The 24,810-nt window shown below is 55.6% G+C and overlaps 1 protein-coding gene across 3 annotated transcripts in view; it reads left to right on the top strand.

Annotated features, from left to right (window-relative positions):
- The window catches only part of CHD6 (chromodomain helicase DNA binding protein 6), a 69,640-nt gene extending 48,250 nt beyond the window's left edge, over positions 1 to 21,390 (top strand). For 2 of the 3 annotated variants that reach the window (XM_063350048.1, XM_063350050.1), the window contains exons 24-38: positions 333 to 422; positions 1,417 to 1,520; positions 2,224 to 2,353; positions 2,639 to 2,699; positions 3,424 to 3,481; positions 4,154 to 4,373; positions 6,434 to 6,642; positions 7,807 to 9,372; positions 9,981 to 10,129; positions 10,410 to 10,616; positions 11,305 to 11,751; positions 12,443 to 12,634; positions 14,433 to 14,552; positions 15,620 to 15,724; positions 17,749 to 21,390. In XM_063350048.1, the coding sequence (XP_063206118.1) occupies positions 333 to 422; positions 1,417 to 1,520; positions 2,224 to 2,353; positions 2,639 to 2,699; positions 3,424 to 3,481; positions 4,154 to 4,373; positions 6,434 to 6,642; positions 7,807 to 9,372; positions 9,981 to 10,129; positions 10,410 to 10,616; positions 11,305 to 11,751; positions 12,443 to 12,634; positions 14,433 to 14,552; positions 15,620 to 15,724; positions 17,749 to 18,639 (4,549 nt within the window). In that variant the 3' untranslated portion in view covers positions 18,640 to 21,390. The remainder of the gene's footprint in view (positions 1 to 332; positions 423 to 1,416; positions 1,521 to 2,223; positions 2,354 to 2,638; positions 2,700 to 3,423; positions 3,482 to 4,153; positions 4,374 to 6,433; positions 6,643 to 7,806; positions 9,373 to 9,980; positions 10,130 to 10,409; positions 10,617 to 11,304; positions 11,752 to 12,442; positions 12,635 to 14,432; positions 14,553 to 15,619; positions 15,725 to 17,748) is intronic. The other variant, XM_063350051.1, reaches the window with a different exon arrangement.
- The last annotated feature ends 3,420 nt before the right edge of the window (positions 21,391 to 24,810 follow it).

Here is a 24,810-nt window from a genome sequence, read left to right as displayed (position 1 = left end):
GGAGCTGCGAAGGGCTCGCAGCCCACGCGGGGTCACCATGCTCCAGCTGCTGGACCGCTTTTGGATGGGAGCCGTGTCCTCCAGCTGCAAGGCCCCGGCAGGTCACAGCACTGGGTGCTGTGGCATGACAGCGCATGTCCAGTGCCTGTCCCACTTTGAGCAAGTGGGTCCTCCCGTGTGGAAAGCACGGCGTTGAGCAGGTTTCCCAGGCCTTGCTGACCCTCGGAGTGTCTCCCTGCAAACACTCTGGCGAGGGCTGTTGGGCCAGGCCCTAGGCTGGCATCTGAGCACCTACATGCTAGCGTGCGTTCCTCTCTGCTGCCCCGGGACAGGGTTCTGCTGCGGGTGCGAATGCTCTACTACCTGAAGGCTGAAGTGCTGGGGGAGGCCGCGGACAAAGCCTTCGAGGGGACCCCTGCCAGGTAGGGACCTTACGGTGAACCCCTGCAATGCTTCTCGGGGAGGTGATGGTGGCACTGGAGCACGGCCACTGCCACCTGGCCCAGCCACTTCTGGGTCCACCACGGCTCTGGGCGAGTCAGACCCTGTGGTCAAATCGCCAGGTCTTGCTCAGGCAAAACTTCATCCTTAGACGGCAGCTCTGCCTGGGCAGGGACCGCCACCATGGCAGCCCTGTTGAGGCAGCGGTGCCAGCCTGGGCGGTGGTGAGGACACTCGGGGACACCCTGCAGCCTGCAGGAAAATGTCTGCCTGTGCTGCCTGACAAATTGGCCTTTAATCCAAGGTGGGAGCCCACAGAGACTGTGCCCGGTTCCCAGGGCCAGACCTCGGAGCAGAGCATGCCCCGTTGCTGTGGCCTGTAGTCCCTTCCCAGCACTTCCCCCGGCAAGGGGGCTGACGTGCTCTGGTGATGCCACTGAGCTTGCCAGCTCCTGACCTGCCTGCAGAGACTCGGCTCTTGGTGAGAGCACAATTCAGAGGGAATTGTGATGTGCTGAGCTTAAATTCCTTGAGCAGGGCTTGCTGCCTTCCCCAGCACAGCTCCATCAGCACGAGTCTGTGCGGAGAGGACGTTGCAGCCCGCCCCACCAGATGTGCCATGCTTTTGGGGCTGGTAGGTTTGAAGTGGTTTCCCGCAAGAGATGTAGATAGGATCTCCAGTCCTCTGGTGTTGCTTGGGTGGGAGGGGAGAGGAGCTGCGCGGCCTCCCCATCTCTGGAGAAAGAGGATGGGGAAGGCAGTGGGTTGCGGTGGAGCCGAGGGTCCAGCTCTCTGACCCTAGGGAGACGTGCATGTCCCCCATGGCAGGTCCCCAGGCCAGCCTTGCATTCATTAGCTGTCCCCAGGCTAGCGAGTGATGGCTCCTGTCTCCCCCTGCCCCTGCCCAGCAGTGCCCAGTGCGCTCCACTGTCTAGTGGGGCTGGGAGAGGGGCGTTCATACCTTGTCTGCCGCAGGGAGCTGGACGTGCTGCTGCCGGACATTGACTATGTGGAGATCCCAGTGGACTGGTGGAATGCTGAAGCTGATAAATCCCTGCTCATCGGCGTCTTCAAGCACGGTGTGTACCCAGCTTGTCTGGTGGGTGCTGATGTGTGAGAGGGACCTGAGTGGAGCACCTGGCCAGAGCTCTGGTACCTGGATGCTACGTCATGTCAGTGCGAGGGGCAGAGCGGCGGCCACACACCATAGCCACACAGGGCCAAGGCAGCTCTCCCCCGGCGCTAGCAGCTGCGGCGCTGCCGGCTTGGTCGGGTGGTGGGGCAGGCGCACTGCGGTGCCCAAGGTGGTGATGCCTTATCTCATGGCCGACTCCTCTGGTTTGCCAGGAGGAGCAGTTTGCAGTTGCCCTGTGAGGGTGAGGAGGAAGGCACAGAGCCTCTCCCGGCATCCCCAGCCTTGTCACGAAGTCCCTCTGCGGCTTCCAGGAGCCACAAGGCTGTTTGTTCCCAGCTGCAACCTGCTGCGGGTGCTATACCCAGCCCTCCAGGCGCTGCGCTGCCTACCGGGCAAGGCTGCCTGGTGGGATGGAAAGGCTCACCTTTCTTTTTGCCTGCTGGCCAAGGGCTGCAGAGAAATTAGCAGCTTTTGGGAAAGCGTTGTGAATTTCTGGGGGTGAGAATTGCGCTCACAGCAGCACAGACAGAGAGTGAGAGCCAGGTGGGGACCTGTGTCCCACAGAGTAGGAGTTTTGCCTGAACCAGGCTCAGGCTTATGGCTTTGTGCTGTCTTTCTCCTTTTTGATGGCCTGTGGCGGTCGGCAGGTTACGAGAGGTACAATGCCATGCGGGCGGACCCGGCGCTGTGCTTTCTCGAGAAGGTGGGCATGCCGGACGAGAAGCTGCTCTCTGCGGAGCAGGGCGTCAGCGACGGGGCCCAGGATGCTGCCGAAAGGTGGGCAGGGGATGGAGCTGCGCTCGCAGGGGCTGTCGGGCTCGCTCCTGGGGGACGTGGTAGCAGTGGGGCAGTGCTGTGGGGTGAGCTGTGCGGGGAGGGGGAAGGAAGCAGACTGTGCATCTGAGCACAGCGGTCGGGGGGAGGCAGGAGGGAGCTGGCGTCCCAGTATGAGGCGGAGGGATGGCAAGAGCACCAGTTCTCCGCTCCCTCCTGCCGACGACTGGCACAGCCAAGAGGGCTGTCCTGCCACCACCAGGGACTATAATTCACTCTCTTACCCAGGGGCAGCATGGAAAAGGAAGAGAGTGGTGGAGAAAAGCTGGAGGGGCTGTCAAAGCAGGAGGTGAGCGAGATTCACGGTGATCGATTCACGTCTGCTGCTGCCCGGCTGCCCTCCCGCCCCGCGCTGCAGGCTTGGCTCTGCCAGCTCTGCTGTGGGGCACCAGGGAACCAGCGCTGCCAGAGCCCCTGCTCTGGGCTGGCTGTGCCCAGACTCTGCCCCACACTGTCTGCGTCGTCTCTGCTCGCTGGAGCACAGCTTCTGCTGTTGCCTCTGTGTTTCCAGCAGACCTGGGCAGCATTCGCCTTGAGGAGCTGGGGGTGACTGAAAGCTGGGGACGGCCAGGGGTGCTGCCTCTCACACTGCCTCAGGAGCCACGTGGGCCCCTGGCAAAGGAGTCGAGGGCGTCCCAAAAGAAGTGGCCCTGAAGCAGAGGAAGAGCATTGAACAAGGCAGCACGGGGGGGTGCAGGGTTTGTTTGAGCTGTGGAGGCTGTCACGCTGCTGCTGTCCTGGCCTGTGTCGCTGTGTGGACCTCCCCTGCAGGCCCAAAATGAACAGCACCACCCCTCTGAGCTGTCACCTCCCCTGGCCGTGCAGCTCTGATCCCCTGGGCTGAGGGCAGGCAGTGACTGCGGCCAGGGGGCACAGGACACGCAGCCCTGCCCGTCCTGCCACCTTCTACTGCTTCTCCTGCCACCCTGTACCCTGACAGGGCCGGGTGGGCTGTGGGTATGAGGGGTTCTCTGCGGGGCTGGAGAGCCTTCTCTGATGGTTTCCTTCTGCAGGACGTCGTGGCTGCTGGGGTGGGCGAAGCCAGTGAGAAGCGGGATGAGCCAGCGGCAGGTGAGGCCGTATCTCCCGCGGTGCGGCGCGTGGTTTCCCAGGGGCTGGCATGGCACAGACGGAGCCAGAGCGCTGAGGCAGGCGCTGCTGACCCAGGGGGACATGCTCTTGGGTTGGGAGGACGCGCTGCTCTGTTAGGGGGTGAGGTAGCTTAACCTGGGCAGACTCCGGTTGGGGACCCTCCTGTGCAGTCACGTGTGAGCCAGGGCAGGGCAGCCAGGGTGCCGAAAAAGAGTGTTTCCAGCCAAAGCCAGCCAGGGGTGGCTAGAAGACATTGGCCTGGCCTTGTCCATGCAGTTGCCTGCAGGAGGTGAGCACGCAGGGTCTCTGCAGTGGGCAGTGCTGGCGAATGCCGTGGGCTGGCCGGCCCCACTGCTGAGCAGGGAGCTGCAGTCCTCTCCCGTGCATGGCCTGGACCAGAGCCATCCTTCCTACCCTGATCTCTGACTCTGGGCTCTCTCTGAAGAAGCTCAGACACGGTGAGGCTGTGAAGTTTTCGGGGTGCGGAGGCCCAGGGATGGTCTCCCCAGCCCCCCACTCATGACTGTGATCCCTGGTGTCCCCTGTGGGAGGGGGAAGGCGGGAGGGAGCTCTTGGAGCTGGCCGGAGGCACGTGGGAACCTGTGGCTTTGAGTGTGCATTAAATACTAATGTCCTTGATGATGTTTGAAGCCCAGGATGGCTCCGACTCAGACAGATCCTGCTGGCCTGTCTCATCTGCCCTCACAGCCAGACTGCGGAGGCTCGTCACCGTCTACCAGCGCTGCAACCGCAAAGAGCTGCCTCCCCGTGCTGAGATGCTGGTGCCCGGTAACCATGGATACTGGCTGCAGGATGAGATGTTCAGAAGAGCCTCTGAGATGGACTCTGTGAACAAAGAAATGCAGAAAAGGTAATGCAGCAGAAGGTCCTTTCTGAAGCTGATTTAGGCCAGTTGAAATCCTTGACCCCCTGGATTTACCCAGGTAAACGTCACCACGGCTGTTGTGCAGCAGCTGCCCACATGATGGAGGCATGTGGGTCCTTGCTGGGCAGGGAGTGGTTCTCCCAGCCGTGAGAGAGCCTTGTGGCTCTGGCATCCAGCCTGCACTGTAGTTTGCAGGTAGCAGCTGGTGGCACGGTGAAAGGATGCGAGGCGACAGCTCTTCAGGGTCAAATCCAGCATCTGCTGGGCCAGAGATCGACCCACAGCCCCAGCAGAGCAGGTGCTGCTGAGTGTTGTTGTGGGCTTGGGACACGCTGTGGATGAGGGGTGACGGATGGGCGCTGTCACAGCCCACGTGCGTAGCCCTTCTGACCCTCGTGGCTCTCATGCTGCCGCGTTAGCCTCCTGCCTGTGGCCTCAGGAGCCCAGTGGTGGCATATCCTGGTTGCGGTGTGCTCCCATTTCGTTTGCATCCCTGTAAGTGGAAGGATGGTGGGACCATCCTGGCACCCTGAGTGGCTCTCTGCAGAAACCGGGGAGGGTGTGCAGCGGGGTGATGCTGCTTCCATCGCTGCCAGGCGATGCGCAGCCCTAGGACTTCCTGAACTGCAGGGACTCTCGGTGGTCAACAGTCCTCGATGGCTTTGTCTCCTGCAAACCTGTCCCTATTGCAGGAACCCCCGCAACTGCTTGGTATCTGGGCTGCCCTGTGCGCTCTGTTCATGGCCTCCTTGTATTGAAGCTGCCCCAGCCCAGTGATCTTCCCTCTCCCCTTCCTCTGGACCTCTTCCAGTTGTACTGTCCCCTCTTCAAGTGGGGTATCAGTGGTTGTGCTGTGGACACCGCAGCAGCCTGGTATTTCCTGCTCTTTAATTCTATGGGATTTTTATTTTTTGAGTCTCCTTACAGGAGCGTCCTAGGCAGTTTCCCACCAACCTTTCATTTGAGGCCTTTCAACAAATTCCCCATTGGACTCCTTGATTTGGATCACTGATTTTTTTTTTTAATTTATTTTCTTCTTGTTATTCCCCTTTTTGGAATGAAATATAACCACGGCCCCTGGGAGCAGGAGTGGAAATGCTGGTCTTGGGTGGGGAGCGCTGTGGGTGTTGTCACTCTGTCTGCTCTCCCGTGGCGTGTCCCAGCTGCTTGCTGGTGCTGGCTCAGAGCTGCAATTCAGAGGAGCTGAGATTTGACTCGAAGCTTTCTTCAGCCCATGGCACTCTGCTTTCTCTGACGTGACCTGCTCCTGCGCTTGCCCTGCAGTTTGCACTCTGGCCTGTTCTCTGTGGCCTGTTTCTCTGCACTCCGTTTGCCCAGGGCTGTATTTGCCAGGACGCTCTTCACCGTCTCTGTCCTGGATCGTTCCTTTGAGTGATCCCCTTGAGGTGAAACCTCAGACAGTCCAAGCCAGAGTGAAAGCTGTGTCTAACAGTGCTGTAAGTGACCCCCCCCCCGCCATCACCACAGCTGCTTTCCTCAGTGGGGAGGGGGAGACACACATCCCTGGCACCCAGGAGTCCACAGGAGTCAGCAGGGGGGATGGTGTTTGTTACTGGGACCCTTATAGCAACGAACCCCAGTCCCAGTTTCCCTCTAGAAGAGGCTGGATTAAACCTGCGTCCTCAGGACCTTCCTTTCTAATTCCTGGTACAGACAGTTGGCCTTTCCATGGGGGTGGTGAGACAACTTGGTGTAGCAGGAAGCGGGTAGGTGAGACGGGTTTGTGCCTCCACATGGGCAGCACAGCCAGGAGCTGTACGTGGTGTTTTTTCAATCAGCCGAGAGTATTTTTTTAACAGAGAGCTCAGAGCCAGAGGACCCACGGCCTGCGCTTCTCACTATGTGCCGTAAGGCAGAGGATCTCAGGTTGTGGTGGTCTCCCCGGTGTGCTCCTCTTGGCACCTCCCCCCAAACTGGTGGGCAGTAACTAGATAGTCCTTTCTGAGCCTCTCTGCCTGGTGCCTTGCCCATACTGGGACCAGAACACGTCTCAGTGGTGTTCATGTCTCCTCCCTGCCCCACAGGTGGACCAGGAGGGAGCAGGCAGATTTCTACCGCACCGTCTCCTCCTTTGGGGTTATCTATGACCAGGAGAAAAAGATCTTTGACTGGGCCCAGTTCCGAGCCATCTCTCGACTGGAGAAGAAGACGGATGAGAGCCTGGAGAAGTATTTCTACAGCTTTGTGGCCATGTGCAAGAATGTCTGTGGTCTCCCAATGTGGAAAGAGGATGGTGAGTGAAAATTGACTGGCCCGTGGGAGGGTAATAGTAGATCCATGTAGCCATAGGACAGAAATGGTCCCACTGCTCTTGTGGAGCAGGAGAGCAAGGGAGGAGTTTCAGGGACAGTTGGAGGCATTGAGATGCCACGCTGGGCTTGCAGAAGTCACGTACGTGTGTTTCTGGCTGCCTTGTCACCACTGTGTACCGCCTCCCCAGCGCAACAGGAAGGTAGGGCAGCCCTGTGGGCTTCGGCCCCTGCTCTCACAGGTCTCACGTAGCTCTCCCATGAAATCACAACCGATTTTATCCAAGACAGCAACCTCTAGATGTGAGGGAGGAGAAGCAGAGAAGCAGCAGATCATAATCTCTTGCACAGTGGAGCTGGGGGTTGTTTGGGCAGTCTGTATTGCCGCTTTCTTTCCAAGCATCTCTCTGCCGGTGCTGTACAGAGTCCACACAGTGCCCGTGCTGTGGCATAGCTGACTAGAGAGCTCTGCTACAGGGTAAAGGGAGTCTGAACCCGCCGTAGGAGGCTCGGGAAGCCTGGCCAACACACAGGGCATCCATTTTCTCAGAGTGCTCTGCAGAGCCCCAGTGCCTTGGCACCGTGCAGGACACGGCAGGGGAAAAGTTGCTTGGGGGCTATTCAAGCACAAAGCGATTTGCTTCTAACAGCAGCAGAGAGGATTTCATCTCAGATCTGTCAAGAGGTCTGGTCTCAGGCGCAGTGCCTTGGATTTGCGTGTTAATGCCTTAGGTGGGTTTTCCTCATCAAAAGAGCTGCATGAGTTGAGGGATGCCCTTCCCTGAGAACCTTCTGAAGGGCTACCAGAGGCTTAGACCCCAGGGAGCTGCTCTGCTGGCACGTCCAGACAGCTCCAGCACTGCCAGCACTGATGGAGCAGAGCTCAGGCAAGATTCTCAGATCCACTGCAGCTGAGTACCGCTCTTGTCCAGCTGCTAAAGTCGAGGGAGTTTACTCCCAGGTGTCCATTTGGTGTCAAATGGGAGGTGGTGAGACTGGGAAAAAAAGCCTCAACAGTGGCTGCAAGCACTCCCCCCACCTCACCTGCAGTCTGAGCGAGAGTTAAAACTCCCCTTGCTCATCACTGCCTCTGAGTACCTCTCGTCGATCTGTGTAATGGGGCCTGGCTTTTCTACCCCACCTTGTAGGTCCTCCAGATCCTGATATCTACGTGGAGCCCATCACGGAGGAACGTGCTGCCAGAACCCTCTACCGTATCGAGCTTCTGCGAAAGGTGCGCGAGCAGGTGCTCAAGTGTCCGCAGCTCCACGAGCGGCTCAAGCTGTGCCGGCCGAGCCTCTACCTGCCGGTGTGGTGGGAGTGTGGCAAACATGATCGGGACCTGCTGATCGGCACCGCCAAGCATGGCCTGAATCGCACTGACTACTACATCATGAATGACCCTCAGCTGTCTTTTTTAGATGCATACAGGAACTATGCTCAGCATAAAAGAACGGGGCTCCCAGGCCCAGAAACCCTGTGCTGCCTTTACCAGACTAACTCCAAACTCTACAGTTCCCCTCTGTACAGCCAGGTGGACCGAACTTGTGAATCCCTGGAGAACGAAGCCGAGAGTCAGATCAAGCTAGAAGCTGTAGACAGCACTATGTCCCAGGCCGGGGGCAGTCCGCCGGATGCAAACTGTGAAACGTTCATGTCTAAAGTCCGGGACATCATTTCCAGTAACTATGATGAGAGCTCTCTGCCAGACTCCTTGGTGTGCATGATGTACGATGAGAAGGCCTGTAACAGCGAGCAAAGCTCCCTTGCGCGAGACAGCCCGAGTTGCACAGATGTTGGAAGCAGCATTGCTAAACTCTCTGAGGGCAAGCTGGAGGGGGATGAGGACCCGTCCAGCTGCGATGCAGATGCCATGAGAGAGACTCCCTTCCTAGAGGGTTTGCAGGTGCGCTGTGACCGAATGGACGGTCAGAATGAGGAAGCTGAGCCTTCACCTTCTACCCCCGAGAGTGACCCTTCGCGGAGCGTCCCAGCAGAGCTCTGCGAAGCCTTGCAGCAGAAGGGCGACATCACCAGCCCTGCGCCAGTGCTGCCTGAGCACGGCGCCATTGAAGGGGCCATAAGTGTGGGGCTCTACAGTCCCAGTCTTCATAACTACGAAATAAAGGTTCCTCCTGAGCAGAGGTTCATCAGTCTGCTGCAGGAGAAAGAAGTGGAGGCAAAGTCAGGGCCAAGTCAGAGCCACAGCGAAGAAGATGAGGAGGAAGAAGAGGACGATGATAACTCTGAGGCAGCAGCAGATGTTGTGGAAGGCTTGAGTGGTCCCAGAACCAGGGAAGGTTGTGGCCCTGAGGCTAATGAACTGGGGGGCGAGGAGCAGAGCTCTGGCCTCCCCACACCCGAGGACACTTGCCCGGAAGACGTGAATGGCGAGAGAGAGTGCCTGGGGCTGGGGACACCTGAAGGGCTGGGGGAGCCTGGGCCAGAGGGCAGGGAGGACCGTGGCCTGGATGAGGAGAGCACCCTGCAGCACTCACCGGGCCAGGCTCAGAGCCAGGCTTTCAGCCTGCCCACGCCTCTGCTGGGGGCCCCAGGGGCAGACCCCCCCCTTGCCGGGGGGGAGGCCTGGGGCCGAGGGGCTGAGGGGCAGGCAGGCTGCAGAGAGGCCCTGCACCCCGAGCCCCAGGGGGTGAAGCAAGAAGAATGTGAGAACAGAGATGAGGGGGAGAAAGCCAGCAGCAGCCAGAGTCAAGGTACAGTCCTGAGAGCTCCCTCTGGTTGACAGTCACCTCTGGCCGGGGTGGGAGGGACCTGCTGTCCTCCCTGCAGAGCCAAAGCCTTGGGGCTGCCGAACCCCCAGAGCTGCCTCCCCTCTGCAGGAGTTGGGGTACCTCTAGCTGATGTGATTGGGGAACAAAGGGTTGGTGGGTGCGTTTTCCAGCAGGGATGGCCAGAATCCTTCACCCTGAGCCCCAGCAGCCCTTCTGCCATGAGCACCCCATGGAATGCAGGATGCTCTTCCCTTCCTGGCACAGGCAAGCAGCTTCCTGCCTGGCAAGCAGCTCCTTCTGGGAAGGCATATGCGTCCTCGCCTCCCTGGGGTATGGGGATGGTCAGGGATGGGGGCCACTGCAATAGAAGACCCCCCAGACTTAGCCCAGGAGAGTGCTGGCCCTTCCTGAGCAGCGTGGGCCACCTGCTGTGACCCAGGGCTGCTGCATTTCTTGGCGGCTGGTTGGGGAATGGGACCTCTGTGGAGCCAGCTGGGTACTGGGGTGGGAAGGTGCGAGGAGTTGCTCTCGCCTCAAGAGGCTGAGAGAGGCAGGGCAGTGACGGGCGCTGTTCTCTGTCGCTTTCTCAGATGGTCCAGAGAAGTATTTGGAGGAAGAGAGCAAGAGTTCTGCTTCTGTCCTGCCCGGTGAGATTGATGACCTTCAGGATGCCCGGGCACCGACCATAGCCCAGCTGCTGCAGGAGAAGACGCTTTACTCCTTCTCTGAGTGGCCTAAGGTGAGTTTAAAATGAATGTTGTTTGTATTGCAAGTGTTCCTGCGTAGTCCTGACCAGCTCACACAGCCCCAGCTCTGCCTCCTGGTCCTCTGCACGCGGTTCCCCACATATGGTCTAACTGGGATGCTCTTCCTAAGCACCCGTGCCGTGGACATGCCTGCGCTAAAGCATTCCCCGCTCAGCTGAGGTCACCAGGGCTGGGTTTGTCTTTAATCCTGAGACGACATACACGAGTCAGTCATTCGAGTCCTAGTCTGCCACTATCCAATTCTGTTTGCAGGACCGTGTGATCATCAACCGCATTGACAACATCTGCCATGCCATCCTGAAGGGCAAGTGGCCATCCTCTAGCCAGCAGTTTGAGGCACAAAGCCTGCTGACAGCTCCAGCGGTAGCCAGCAATGCTAGCAGCAGAAACAGCTTTGCTGAGTCAGAAGCCCCCGATCCCAGCTTCAATAATGGGGTGTTAATCACACAGGTACAAAAGGTGAGGGGGGGCCCTCGGGCAGGGACAGACCTAGGACTCTGTGGTGAAGCATTGCCCAGAAGTGCTCAGGGGTTTCCCAAGCGGCGCCTGGGTTTTCACTGCCTCTTGGTGCCGCTTGTGATGTCTGACGTGTGGCTTAAGCCACTTGGTCACCTCCACTGAGGGCTCCTGGTGAGCTCCCCGCTCCCCACGCTCTCAGCCCCCCACCAGCCCTGCTCCCCTCCTGGGAGGGCAGCTGTTCTGCAGCAGCTCCGCAGCTCCTGCAGCTCTGGAGGTGCTTCCAGAGTCAGTGCTGGAGCACCCGGCGTGATGGGGGGGAAAAGGGAACACTGCCCTGGTGTTCCAAAGTAAAGGGTGGAGGAGAGGGCACTGCCCCACCAGTCACCAGCTCTCTCTCATCTCCTCTTGCTGTTGGACACAGCGCAGAGACAGAAGCTGCTGGCCTGGGACCCCAGCCCAGCTGCCCAGCAGCTGATGGAGCACCCAGGGTTATAGCGCCTTGGGAGATCGCAGTGTGTGAGGGTGCCTGCACCATCCCCGGGCAGGGAAAGAGAAGTGTGGTGTGCCCAGGGAAAGGGCATCCTTTAGGGCTCCTGCGGAGAGGCTGCCCGGTGTTGGTTTGAAGAGCTGTGGTCTCTGGGCAGTGCATGAGCAGCCGTAACCCTCTCTGTGGCTTTGATACACACAGGAAGGTTTTCTGACCCCTGCCTTTGCAAAGGACGAGCGGAAGCACAGGAGGCCCTATGAATTCGAGATGGAGAGGGATGCCAAACAGAGGAGCTTGGAGCAACTAGCCGCAACCCATGTCCATCCACCCATTGTGCTGAACGGCTGGCGCGACACGGCGGTGGACTTGTCCAGAGCCTCTGATGGATCCCCAGGGAACTCCTCTCCTTTTCCCCTAAACACAAACATGCCCAAACTGGGGACCGTGAACACGCTCCAGGGCTCCCTGGGCATGGACTTGTCTGGCATCCTCCAGGCAGGGTTAATCCATCCTGTCACAGGACAAATTGTAAACGGCAGCCTCCGAAGAGACGACGCTGCTATGAGGAGGAGACGGGGCAGGAGAAAAAATGTAGAAGGGATGGACCTCATCTTCTTGAAGGAGAGGCCTCTTCCAACCAGGCTGCAGGTGGGTTTGCTCCCCGCTTTCATGTGGCCCCAGCAGAATCAGTACAATTTGTCTCACGGTCCAGCTTTCCCCTACAAGCTCTGCTGCCTGTGACAATACGAGACCCCTTCCAGGACAGCTTGGCTTGTGCTGGAGCAGGCAAGAGCGGATACTGCTCCAGGGAGGAAGGGAAGTTTTCCCTCTGGCTTGGAGCACTCTGCCTGGAGTGTTTGAGTCCTGCTAAGCATTATCAAAAACAATAGTCCCGCCTCAGGGGGTGTCTAGCCTTAGAGAACATGAGGCAAGGTCCTTGACTGCGTTGGAGCTGTGGCCAAGAGCGTGCTGCACCCTTTGTCCTTCTACCCTGGGTTCAACCCAAAGAAGAACGGGGCTCTGGGAGCAAGACCAGTTCCCTCTAGACCACTCTTAGGAGTGATCTGTGGAGAAGTTGGTCCTTCTGGTGATTAGGGTGTTCCCATGTGAGTTCAGAAGCATCTCCCAGCTCTCTTTGCCCTCCATGCCACCAGTGCTGGGGACTGAGTGGAAGTGTAATGCGGTGGTGGGTGGTGATTTAAGGAACAGGCACTGGGAATACGTGGATTAATCTGTGTGATGGGAGAGGATGACCCGCTTTGGGAGCTCTGCTTATCTGGGTGCACGGGCATCACCACGCACTGCTGATGGGCTTTCCCTGCTCCTCCCTCCACGTCAGGATGTTCAGGAAGACCAGCCGCAGCCCCCCCAGAACAGTCCCCTCCCCGACGGGCCGGTTGCTGCTACCTCAACTCCACAGCCGGTCCCAGCTGCAGGCAGCCAAGCAGAGAAGGCTGTCCCGAATAAGAGTCTCCTCGACTGGCTCCGCCAGCAGTCCGACTACACACTCGACGTTCCCGGCTTTGGCACAGTAAGGGTGGCCTTCGGTGGCGTGTGTGTGTGTGTGTGTGTGCACGTCTGCCTTGTGCGTTGCCCTTTGTGTTAGGTTTTCTGCCGTTGCTCTTTTGTTCAGGGCTTCCATGAAGTGTCTCAAAATGCAGCCTTTTTCCCTCTGCTGTGGCTTGTGGTGTGTTCATCGGGGCTGTTCGGGAGGTTGATCACACGTTTGGGAAGCGGGCACGGTTCCCTGGACGCCAGTGAAAGGCACTTGCTGAGTTGTGTCCTCCCGCCCCAAGGTCCATTCTCCAGCTCCAGTGCATCCGTCTGCCCAATGCCCAATTAGTCCAACGTTTTCCAGAAGCACCAGGGACAGGGAGAGAAATGGGATGCTCAAGGGCTGGCTGTGTTGCTCCCTTTCACCTGGGGTCATTTTAGGCAGTGCTATTGTAGGAAATAAAGTTCCCAGACAAGAGGAAACCTCCTTGCTATAAAAACCGGACCGAAGCAGCTGTGTTGCAGGCTGCAAAGGCTGCGCTTGTGTGGCCGTGAGTGCCATCAGAAAGCAGAGTGGGGTGCAAAGTCTGTCTGATTCTTCTTGCTGTCTCGTAAGCATCCACCTCTTGGTTTCCCAGGTTGACTTGCTCCGGGTTTCAGCTTATTCAGCCTATTAGACCGTGTGGTAGGCAGAGCGCAGGCTGTAAAACAGAGTAGGAAGAAATGTGGCGGTAGTACGTAAAAAGCTGTGCATCTTGGTCCTGAAGGATTGTGTGCCTGAGGCGGGGATTCCCTGGAGCTTGGAGTACAGGCAAGCCGTTAGTGTCTTGGAGCTCGTTAGAGATGAGGAGCCCAGCATTTACTTGGGCAGGATGGCCCTTGCTTTTCAAAGTCCAGAAATACATGCAGCTCTGTTCCCAAGGCCAGACTCCCAGGAGCACTGGAAGGAGCGGTCAGTGGAGCAGGCGCGGAGGTGCCTTCCCACTCCTTTCCATCGTCCTTGCCTTCCATGTGGGCCTACAGCTCTCCCAGTCTGGCCGTGCTGCTGGTGAAACTCTTGCTCCCAGCAAGCCCCCCAGTGCCCTGGGCCAGCCCTGCAAGACCTCCGCTGTCAGGATGGGTGTTCTCTCTCCATGTAGGATGGATTGAAAGCTGCTTTGGGGTACGGCAGCATCTCAGCTTGTTGAAGGACGGACCAAGCTCAGGGGTCTTTGACTCTCGGGAATCAGGGCCTGCAGTAGTTCATTATAATGCTACGTCCCTGCAGGCACATTGATGCTGGGACTCTGCGCACGCAGTGGATGTGCGGCAGCTCAAGCTGTAACTCTGTAGGTTGTGGTCCTGAAGGGCTCTGATCCTAAAGAAACATGGTGCAGCAGCTGCGTGGTGGGAACAGCTGAAATAGGAGCGAAACAAAGCACAGATGAATGGGTGAGAAGCAGGTACCTGTATCAGACTGACACGAGACGGCACATGCAGACCTGTTCTCTCTTCTCTTTCTTTCCTAGTCGTAGTTAGTGCCCCGTTTACAGATGCATGTACACGGACTGGCAACAGATTACAGTTTTAGGATTGGAGGGGGATTAGAAAGGGCTGGAGCAGTCTAGGCGGGGTACACTGAAAGCCCCGTTATACCTACAAAAATCAACTGTGCTCATGTGAGAGCTGGCCCTGTGGCAGAGACCGGCTTGTGCCACTCGCCGCTGCTCCCTCCCAAGTCCCAGGGACCCTCTGTCCCTTGGGAGCTCGTCTGTGCCGCTGTCCTGCAGGGCTTGTAGCCATCCAGGCTCATTAAGCCGTCTAGTCTCATTAACATTGTCTTGTTTGCACTCCAGAATTTTTCAGACAAGCCCAAGCAGAGGAGGCAACGCTGCAAGGACCCCAGCAAATTGGACATTAGCTCACTCACGGGAGAGGAGCGGGTGCCTGTGGTACATAAGGGTACCGGACGGCGGGTAAGCGAAGGCCTGTTCTGTGCCCTGCCCTTGGTGTCTTGAAATGCTTAGCAGGACCCCGAGCTCACCTGGGGGGAGATTTGATCCAGAGAGGCCTACGGATGGGACAAAAGTCCGGAACATGTCACTGATCTACACTATCCTGTGACACATGTGTGCCCGAGGGGACACAGACCTGTGAAATAAGTGACTTTCTGTGTGAAGTCATGAAAGTCTGAGTGTTCTCCCTTGCCAGGGTACACAGACCCCGCAATGGCAAAAGGATTCAGCCTTTGGCTTTAAAGCCGCCAGCAGCACAGCCCCGGCTGCTGCTTCCCGCTCCGGATTTGATTGCTCCCCTTGAATTCACTGCAATGTGCCACAAATTTGAATATTGCCATGCAAATATCTTTCTTTTGTTACCCTCCCTTAACGAGGCGCAGGCAGAGCACACCAATACCCATCCAGGTGCTGGGCACGCGGGAAGCGGAGGGTTTGAAGTGGAAGGTGTCTTGCTTACTGGGCGAGGAGCGTGGATTTACTCATCGGCAGTGTAATCTCCAGTGCACTGGCGTTCACCTCTCTGAATGCGAAGGGATGTTCAGGGATACTTTCCACCCTAACTCCGTTCCTAAACACACCCAGGACTGCACTAGGTGTCAGAAGGTGATGTGACGTTAATCACATCTAAACCCAAAGCTAAAGGGCGAGGCAGAAAGAGGCTGTTTGAGCCCCATCTGTGTTTCCCCCTGTTACACCCACCATGGCCGCTGGAGACCTGGGTGAATTGATGGGTTTGTCCGGTTTTAAGCATGGCTTTTATAGAAGCTCTGTGCCCATCGCTTGTTCACGGGGAGGGCGATGGGACGGGCCACAGAGGCTGAACTTGCCTTTTTTCCCTGAAGTGTGTGTCTGGAGGCAGGCAGGCGCACACGGAGCCCTGCAGAGATGCGTAGCAAGGGAAGAGTCTCTGCCCCAGCCAAATTGCAGCCCAAAGCAAGGAGCTAGGGGAAGTGTAACCGTATTTCTTGTATTATTTTACATAACTCTTTCTGCAATAGAGGTCATCCTTCTGCTGTGTTTTATAGTTAGGGGGAGCCACGGCACCAGCATTGAAGGAATTGCCAAGGTGGCTTGATGCAAACTTGGAGTATGCTGTTGCAGCTGACTGGGCTGACATTGTTAAGCTTTCAGTAAGTTAGAGCTTTTGGAGAAATCTGTATCATGTCATCTTTTCTTTCCCCTCCCCATCCCCACAACCTTTCTCCAGTGAGGATCCGGGAGCTGCGAGGCAGGACCGCAGCTGCGCAGGCGGGAGGGCAGGGCCGCGGGGCCGGCAGCACCGGCAGCACTCGCGGGGCACAGAGGGAGGTTGGGCGCATGCCTCGGGAAAGAGAGAAGGGGGTCAGCGCCCTGGGAACAGGGCTCAGCACCCCAGGGTGGCTGTCCAGAAAGCCTCGGCATGCTTAGAAATAGCAGGGGCAAGATAAAAACACCCTAGAAGCAGCCACCTGGGTGCTGGATGGCAGGGAGTGGACAAAACACGTTCTCACGGGTCAAATTTTCAAAAATACCCTCAACCGAGGCTTTTCATCAGCTCCTGCAAGCTCTGCCTCTTGCAGCCCTCGGCCCACGAAAGGGCCTGCAGGTCACCAGGCGTGAAGGCTCAGGCACTGGCAGGAGAGGGGCAGGACGGAGCCGAGCTTCGCCGCTTTCATTCCCCCTCTTCATCATGCCGGTCCCTGCCCCGGTGCGTGGCAGAGCCTGCGGAGCAGGAACGCTCTCCCCTCCCGCACACGGGCGCTGCCAGATGGCCCTTTCCCACCCTGCGGGCTGGCCTTATCCAGACATCTCCCTACCGTCCCTCTCGCCTGCTCCCTGGTTTTGCGGCTGCAGTGGTTTGTGCGACGCCCTTGCAGGGGCCTGGAGGGGGAATGAATTGGCTTAGAGGGTTGTACTGCTCTCAAATTTGCTTTTAATTAGCGCTGGAGATCTGGCATGGTCTGTCCTGCTCCCCAGGAAACAGCTCCACGTCCGGGCTGGCATCAGTGCCCCGTCTGGGCGGCCAGCACCCGTGCGAGCCGGCAGCTCTTCCGTACCTTCGCTTGCAGGAGCCGGTCTCTTTGCTGGCAGGAACAGCTGCATGCCTGGCCACCGCCGCGGGCACCCGCTCACGCACCCTGGTGCGGCGGCTGCACGCCCGTTAGCGTTCGCACCCCCGAGCTCCATCAGCACTTTGCTTTTGGCGAGTGCGCATCCCTCCTGGCACCTGCATGCGGAGGGATGTCTGGCTGCTGCGGGCGCGCGGGCAGCGGGAGCGCGGGGTCGCTGCCCCGCAGAGCCCAGGCACCATCACGGTCCCATGCAGGTTTCCCCCACGTGCCGGTGGGAGCGGAGCAGAAGGTTCTCCCACTCTGGGCAGTAGCTGTGCAGACTGCCAGGGTCATTTGATCCAAGGTTCTGCGCCGCAGGTGTCGATGGGAAATACTTTTCCTACCTAAATCTGTTATTGGAAACAGTTCAAAGAGCGGCGATATTGAAACTCAAGGGAGCCACAAAGGGAAACGTTTAAATGTCTGTGATGAGGATGCTTAAAAATGGAGCTTTAAACTGCGCTGTGGACCCCCCTGCACTGCTCTGTGTAACCGGACAGTCTTACCCGGTCGTGGCCGCTGGGTTTTGGTCCTGTTTCTCAGTGCTCAGAAGAATCTTCCTGGCGTCTCAGCGACGCTGTGGCTGGGACCTTCTCAGGCAGCATGTCCACTCTCTGTGTGTGTCATCCCATGCAGCTTTGCTGTCCTGCAGAGCATTGAAAATTTGGCCCCTCAGGTCTAAAAGACATGATTTTAAATCACTTGTTGCTGAAGCCACGATTAAAGCTGGGGAGGGAGCTAAGTTGGCGTCTGACACAGAGCTGCCCCGGTGCTTCTCGTGTTGTGACCAGCCGGGTGAAAACGTGGGGTAAAAACGTGCTTCCTCCTCTCCTCTCTGTGCACGTTGGCACTGCAGTATCATGCCAGGGCAGAGCGAGGGTGTTTTGCGTTTGGCAGCATCCCTTGGGGAAAAGTTGTGCGTACCTCTCAAATTCCATATCATGTAGGCAAATATTTCTGTGCCGACACCATCTGGGATGCAGATGCGAGCACAGAAAAGCCGGATTTCCTTTGATGCAGTAATAACCGTCAGGTGTTTTCTGTTGTGTGTGTTTCGTTTTTAGGGCTACTTACCGGAAAGCAAATTCAATCGCATCCTGACTGAGCCTGTGCTCCGAGACACGGGGCCCCGCCGGAGGGGGAGAAGGCCCCGAAGCGAACTCATCAAAGGCCCCGGCGTTGTAGCAGATTCTTCTTCTGGAATGGGACCATTGTTCATGAACGGACTGATTGCTGGGATGGATCTAGTAGGACTTCAGAACATGAGAAACATGCAAGGGATCCCTCTGACCGGGCTGGTTGGGTTTCCTGCTGGATTTGCAGCAGTGCCCGCCGGCGAGGACGTGAAAAGCACCCTGAGTATGTTGCCCATGATGCTGCCGGGCATGGCTACCGTACCACAGATGTTCGGTGTTGGAGGACTTCTCAACCCCCCCATGACAACTACTTGTACTGCGACTGCTGCGACTTCGTTAACAAGCACAACGAAAAGCGGTACAGCCAACGCAGAGAAAGCTACTGAGGATAAACCGAGTAGCCAGGACGTGAAAAAAGAAACTCTCTCGGAAGATAAGCCTGGTCCTAGTTCGTTTTCTAATCAGACAGAATCCGCAATAACTACCAGTAGTCCTGTAGCTTTTAACCCGTTTCTTATCCCAGGGATGTCTCCTGGACTGATCTATCCCTCGATGTTTCTTTCCCCTGGCATCGGCATGGCGCTGCCCGGCATACAGCAAACCAGGCACTCGGAGGCAGCCAACCTGGAAAGCCAGAAGCGGAAGAGAAAGAAGGCAAAAGGGGAATCGACAAACCCAGAGCCAGAAACTGTCTCGCTGCCGGAAAAAGAAGCTGCAAACAGTCAAAACTGTACAGAGCAAACACCGCCTTTGTCGGCAGAGAAAGAGCAGGACGGACCAGCAGAGGAGGAGTGCGAAGCGGCTCGCGATACCAATTAGAACTTTTGTTTCATTGAAAAAAAAAAAACAAAAAAAAAAACAAAAAAAAAACCACACACAAAAAGATTGTGGCTTGTGAGTTTCTTATCCCATAAACTCTTTGTTACTTACCCTCCCGCCCCGCTCCGCCTTCATAAACCTGTGTTTCCATGAGTAATATTATCTACCTAATTCCTTGTCAGAAAAAAACTCTGGTGACATACTACATGTTAATAGTTGCAGGGTCTTGCCACTTTATTAGATAAACAGTGTTGTCTAGCTAGTATGGGAGGCACCGAATTCTCGTTCTGTTTTTCCAGTCGTTCATCCCAGCCGACGATAGCAAATCCAGTACTCGGTCACCCCCTCAAATTGCTCACTCCTTTGAGAAGAAAAAGCAGCAAAAAAAAAAAACAAGAGCAAAAGAAAAGTCTTTACCTCTTGGCCTACACGCAGCCAGGGGTAATTCTGTCTGCAGCGACACTGAACGAAAAAGCCTGTATTTGGGGGTAAAAAGCACAGCTATAGTAAGTGCTAATGTGTATTTTTGATTTAAAGTATTTCCCTATTTTATCATGGTTACTAGAATAGTAGTATAGACAGAAGTATATAACTAATGATTGAAAATGCATATATTCATTTCTTTGAAAGGAAAAAGCATAACTGGTAGTGCTATGATTTCTTTACCGCCCCCACCTCAAAGGTTTGGAGACAAACTGCAGCGAGTGAAAATACGACGTAGACGTTCTTTTGTATTTTTTAAAACCAAAGTTTGGTTTTACGTTAAGTGGAGTTTAGTTGCCCTTTCCTCGAGAGTTACAAGAACTTTTCGGCTTGAGCTGGAAAGGTTTTGCACATCTTGCATGACTTTTTTGGGATTACTGTACCTGTAGCTACCAGTTTCTTCATCATTCTGCCAGTCTTCAGTTCTCCTCTGTGGCGTTAGTTCTCATCTATGGCGTTAGAAGTGCTGTAAAGGTATTTTTTTTTTTTCCAGCTGTGAACAGGCCACACTGATTTTAATGCTCTTATATGAACACTGAGGCTTTTTGAGTTTTTATATTTTCCACTCCTTACCCCGGAAGCAACGTCCTTTCAGCAAACACGGAAAAGGCAGTAGGCCGTTTTCCTGTTTGGGGGAGTCCTCTGAGAAGGACGGCTGAGGCTTTCAAAGCTTGAGTTTCTTCTTTCCTAGCGTTAGACTGTGAAGAGATGACCTTGGCTTCTTCTTTCCATTCCGTTTGCTGTTGAACAGTATTTCCGAGTCCCGCCCCTTGGGCAGATGCTTTCGCCGTCTGCGTTTTCGACGGAGAGGCGGTAACGCCGTCAGCCCCCGCAGCTCTGGGTACTGAGACACCTCCGCAGGCAACTCTTCTTCTTTCTCCTTCCCCTCGCTCCTCCTTTCCTTTTGCTTTCACTTGGGCTTGTTCTTATTTGCAGCTCATGGTTTGAGACTTGAAATAAACCCGGGGCGGTGCAGCAGGGAGGTAGAAGGCAGGCTGGTGAGGGAGTTGGGAGCGTGCTAGTAATCGCTTTCACATTTGGTTGTCACAATTTACTGTATTTTTTACTTATTTTCTGTTACAGTTTTGCTAATTTATCCGATGGTCCAAATGTTTTGACATAACTATTTCAGTTTGCATTATTTATTTATGATGCTTTTTGTCATTGTCTTTTATACATTTGGGATTATAAATTATGTACATGTTAAAATTAGCATCTCAAAGAAGTCTGTTACCCATGGTCTAAAAAAGCATTTGGTTTATATTTTCACGGAATTTATTCCCAGTTTACTGGATTGGATGATTTTTTTTTTTTTTTAAGTATGTAACCAATCATAATGCAACCCCCCCTCCCCCCGATAATTAAATGTGTTCTATTTAATAACATCCTTGTAGCATAGATACTGTATCACTATCGACAGATTTCTTAGAAATGCTGCTATCTCTATTTAACTAACATTTTGTTCAGTTTTGCCTCCAGTGGAAGCAGAAAGGGGTTTTTCAGCTGTTAAATCCAAAATCAATATAATTTATTTATGTAAAAAAAAAAAAAAAAAATCACGATTGATATATTTTTGAACCTTTTAAGTACTAACTTTCTTTTTATTCAGTAGAAGAACATGTACTTGCCCTAAATCCTTAAAATACAAATGCTATAAAACTTCATTTATCTTCAAAGCCTTACTGTGAACGGATACAGAAATCTCTCCAGAGTCCATTTCTTGTCACGGGATGGTTTTTCCAGGGTTACACGCGTAAGGAACAGGGTTGAAAGTGAAATTTATTTAATTAGCCAGCATGCTCTATACCTTGTTCTTCCTTATCAGACATGTATGCTACGTCTCTGGGTGTTTAGGCTTCTCTTTGACTGCTACTTTGTGACCCTTTTGCAACCCGATATACGCTGTGGATTATTTAGACTGTAAGGCGTAAGTGGCTGCTTCTTATTTTCCATCATATCCAAAAGAAATGCCAAATTTTCACCGGTTTTCATGGCTACTCACACGAACATACATTCTTCACCAAATGTGCTAACAAAATAAACTGTCTGTGCTCTTGAACATGGATAAAAAGAAAAAGATTTAAAAGTCAGATTTTTATTTTTTTAATTTAGTGACTAGATGATGCTTATCTTTCAAACTTGGCAGAGCCTTGCTACAGATGTATATAATTTTTTTCAGCAAATATATGTGAATGTTTAATTCACCTGACTCAGTGATAAACGTTACTTGCCTTTTTCTCAGCACGAATCCGTTGAGAAGCTGTCGAACCCGGCGGACCTCTCCCTTCCGTGGGGCCGCTCTTCCCACCCGGTGGGATGTGCGATGCTCTGGGAAGGGCTTCTCCTCCCACCCACGGAGTGACCGGGATAAACCCCCCCGGCCGCCGCCGGCAGCTCCGCCACCCAGCACCGCCTGGGTGAACTCGCCGTGTCGAGCGGGTTACCCTGCCCTGGGTTAACCTGCCATCGTCCCACCTCGGTTGCGGGATGAGCGGAGCAGCCCGCGCTCCGCGGGCAGCGTAAGCACGCGGCGGGCGCAGGGGCTGTCTGCGGCCCGCTGCACCCAGAGGGTGGGCAGAAGCCCGGAGACCAGTCGTGAGACCCCCCCATACCAGTTACCCTCCTTCGCACTGAGGCGGCACCTCCCGGCAGAAGAGCTGTTCGGTTGCTCTCACTGGGCTATTAAGCGGCTCCATCTCAGCCTTGCAAAACGCTATTAGGTGCCAAATAAAGGCTCAAATGTAAGGATCTCAGGCTTTAGAGAAGTAGGGATGAATTCGGTTTGTTCAGGTGAATAAACAGACGCACAGGAAAAGCTAAACAATTTATTTGAGGTCCAGGAAAAAAAGCAGAGTAAACCAAGGGGTTTCTGCTTGCTCCCCCTGCCCTTGCATAAACGCCTCGTCCTGCATTTTGTTGCCGCCTTTATTTGGGGTGAGAAGCAGGAAAAGAGCGGGCAGAAGAGACGGCAGGTACCGCTTGGACAGGGGCAGAGGAGGCAAAATGAGAGCGTGAACTCGGAATTTCCAGTTCCTGAGTCTCCCTTTAAGTTCTGGCTCCGCACACTGCAGCCTTCCCCCCCCTCCCCCGGCATTGTTAATGCAGAGTCCTCGCTCCCAGGGTCTGCAGCAGCCAGAAGCCCTTGGTCCGCGCCGAAGCCTTTGCGCTGCCGTTCAGGCTGTAGCGTGGCCGGCGGCTGCGGCGTGCTCCGTCTCATCAGCCAGGTGCGTTTGCCGTTCGCGGACTGGTGGGAAGGGAGCGGACGTGGGGGCTGCGGACGGGCCGCGGGTGGGCACAGCTTCTCTTTGGATTTCGTTTCGCAGGCGCCCTTTGCCGGAGCGTGAGGCAGTAACACACCCTGCAGCCGCTCGTCTCTGCCCTCCCATCCCTGCCTGGGTTCCATGGGGCGGGACGCAGAACAGAAAAGTATCATCGCACATTTCGAGAGGATCTTTCACTCTCTGTACGGTCACAAAAAGGCTGGTACGATTTCCCTCAGTGTTACCTGCCCTAAGGGCAGACGTTGCAGCTCTGGTGTCTTGACAAAGTTACAAGCAAGGATTTCGGGTCCGAAATCTGGGCCGGCGGTGAGCAGCAGAGGGCAATTCCTCCAATGACATTTGGTTTGTATCAAATAAAAATTGACCTTTTCAGTGCATTTGTATTTTTCACCTTGTCAGGAACCACTTCAGCCCCAAGGCTGTGGAGCACAGGCTGAGTCACAAGACACCACTAATTCTCATCGCTTTTTACAACTGTAAAGCACTATCGAGCACTTTACCGAGCAGGTAAAAGCACCATTCATGGTCCCCGAGTGCTTCACACCATGTGTGCCAGTGCACAGCAGCCCACGGTCGTCAGACGGAGCTGGCAGCTCTGGAAAATTAGCAGTAAGAGAAATCTAGCTTATCCCTCATTTCCCTTCCCGGCTCTCTGCGTAGCGTCTCCTTTACAGCCTGCGTAACTTGGGAGCGTGACGCTCCTCAGCCTCCTGCTGCGGCTTTTGGGGTGTTCACAGTTTCACGGTGCACCCAGGGGTGGCTCGAGGCCACCGGTGGGTGCAGTGCCGAGGCAGCACTGATTCCTGGAGAATCCAGGTTTCACCTCAAAAGGCATATAGCAATGGAAAAATCAGTCACGGTCCCCTGTGTCGCCTCGTGAGCCCTTCTGTGGGATTTGAATGGCTGCCGGGCTCCCGCCTGCCAGTGGTCTGGATGGGGATGTGACGATCCTGGTTTAGCCTGGAATTCTGTCCCGGTCCTGCTGAAAGCGCCGGTTGGTGCAAGACCAGCGCCGGCCCTCGGCAGGGGGGTTTCAGGGAACAGCAGCGACGGGCGAGCGACCGACGGGAGCCGGAGCCGCGGCAGATGCTCTGCAGCGTCTCTGCCCGTCCCTCTTGGCTCCCGCCAGGCATTCGGCTGTTACATTTTTCAGTGGACATGCTGTAGCAAGAGGAGACATTTTACACGAATAGCCTGTACCACGCAGAAAGATAAATTATTTTTTTAAAGGAAAACCCCACAGTGACTGCTTCCCCCTCCCCTCCCACCCCCCCCAAAAAAAGGGGCAGCAATTTCTAACAGAGGAACAGATGCACAAAAAGCAAAGCACATCCTTGTTCCTGAGGGAATAAATATGACTGTAGGACTCTGACTTCACAGCCTAATTATCAGCAATTAAACTAATTTCCTGGCTTTTCACAGCAGTCAGTTTTCCTTACTCTTCCAGCAAATCTTTTTACAAACACGCGTAGGTGTTGGATTAAAGATGGCTTTTAGGGGCAGCGACATTCCCGAAAGCACCGAGCTGACCCTCGGTGAGGGACGGGCTCCAGCAGCCCCCAGCTTCCCACCGAATCATCACTTTCTTTAAAGAAATGAAGCCCGGGGTGTGCAGAACCCGGGGCAGGGCAGAAGATGCCGGGGCTGCGTTCCCACAGCTCCTGGCGAGCTCCCCCTGAGCACCCCGTCCCTCAGGGTGCTGTGAGCGGGACGGGCCTCCCCCAGCTCCGGCCTCACTCTGCGGCTCCTTGGCCCCGCGGCTCGGGTGAGGCAGAAGAGCCAGAAGGGCCACACTGGCATGTGTCCAGCTCTGGAGCCCTCAGCACAAGAAGGACATGGAGCTGTTGGAGCGGGGCCAGAGGAGGCCACGAAGATGCTCCGAGGGCTGGAGCCCCTCTGCTGTGAGGACAGGCTGAGAGAGCTGGGGGGGTTCAGCCCGGAGAAGAGAAGGCTCCGGGGAGACCTTAGAGCCCCTTCCAGTACCTGAAGGGGGCTACAAGAAAGCTGGGGAGGGGCTGTTTGCAAGGGCATGCAGCGCCAGGACGAGGGACAATGGTTTAAACTCGAGCAGGGCAGGGTTAGATCAGACATTAGGAAGAAGTTCTTTACACTGAGGGTGGTGAGACACTGGCCCAGGTTGCCCAGAGAGGGGGTGGAGGCCCCATCCCTGGAGACATCCAAGGCCAGGCTGGATGAGGCTCTGAGCGACCTGATCGAGTTGAAGATGTCCCTGCTGACTGCAGGGGGTTGGACTAGATGGCCTTGAGAGGTCCCTTCCAGCCCAACACATTCTGTGATTCTATGAAAACGGCCCATGACATGGTCTGATACACCCTCCGATACAGCCTGGGTCTGGCATCACCCCCCGGGCTGGCGCTGGGGGCTCCGGGGCCCGCCAACCCCTTCC

Source organism: Chroicocephalus ridibundus, chromosome 12, assembly GCF_963924245.1.
Source record: "Chroicocephalus ridibundus chromosome 12, bChrRid1.1, whole genome shotgun sequence".
Taxonomy (NCBI): Eukaryota; Metazoa; Chordata; class Aves; order Charadriiformes; family Laridae; genus Chroicocephalus; species Chroicocephalus ridibundus.
Note: the sequence above shows the minus strand (reverse complement) of the source record. Positions and strands in the feature narration are given on the sequence as shown.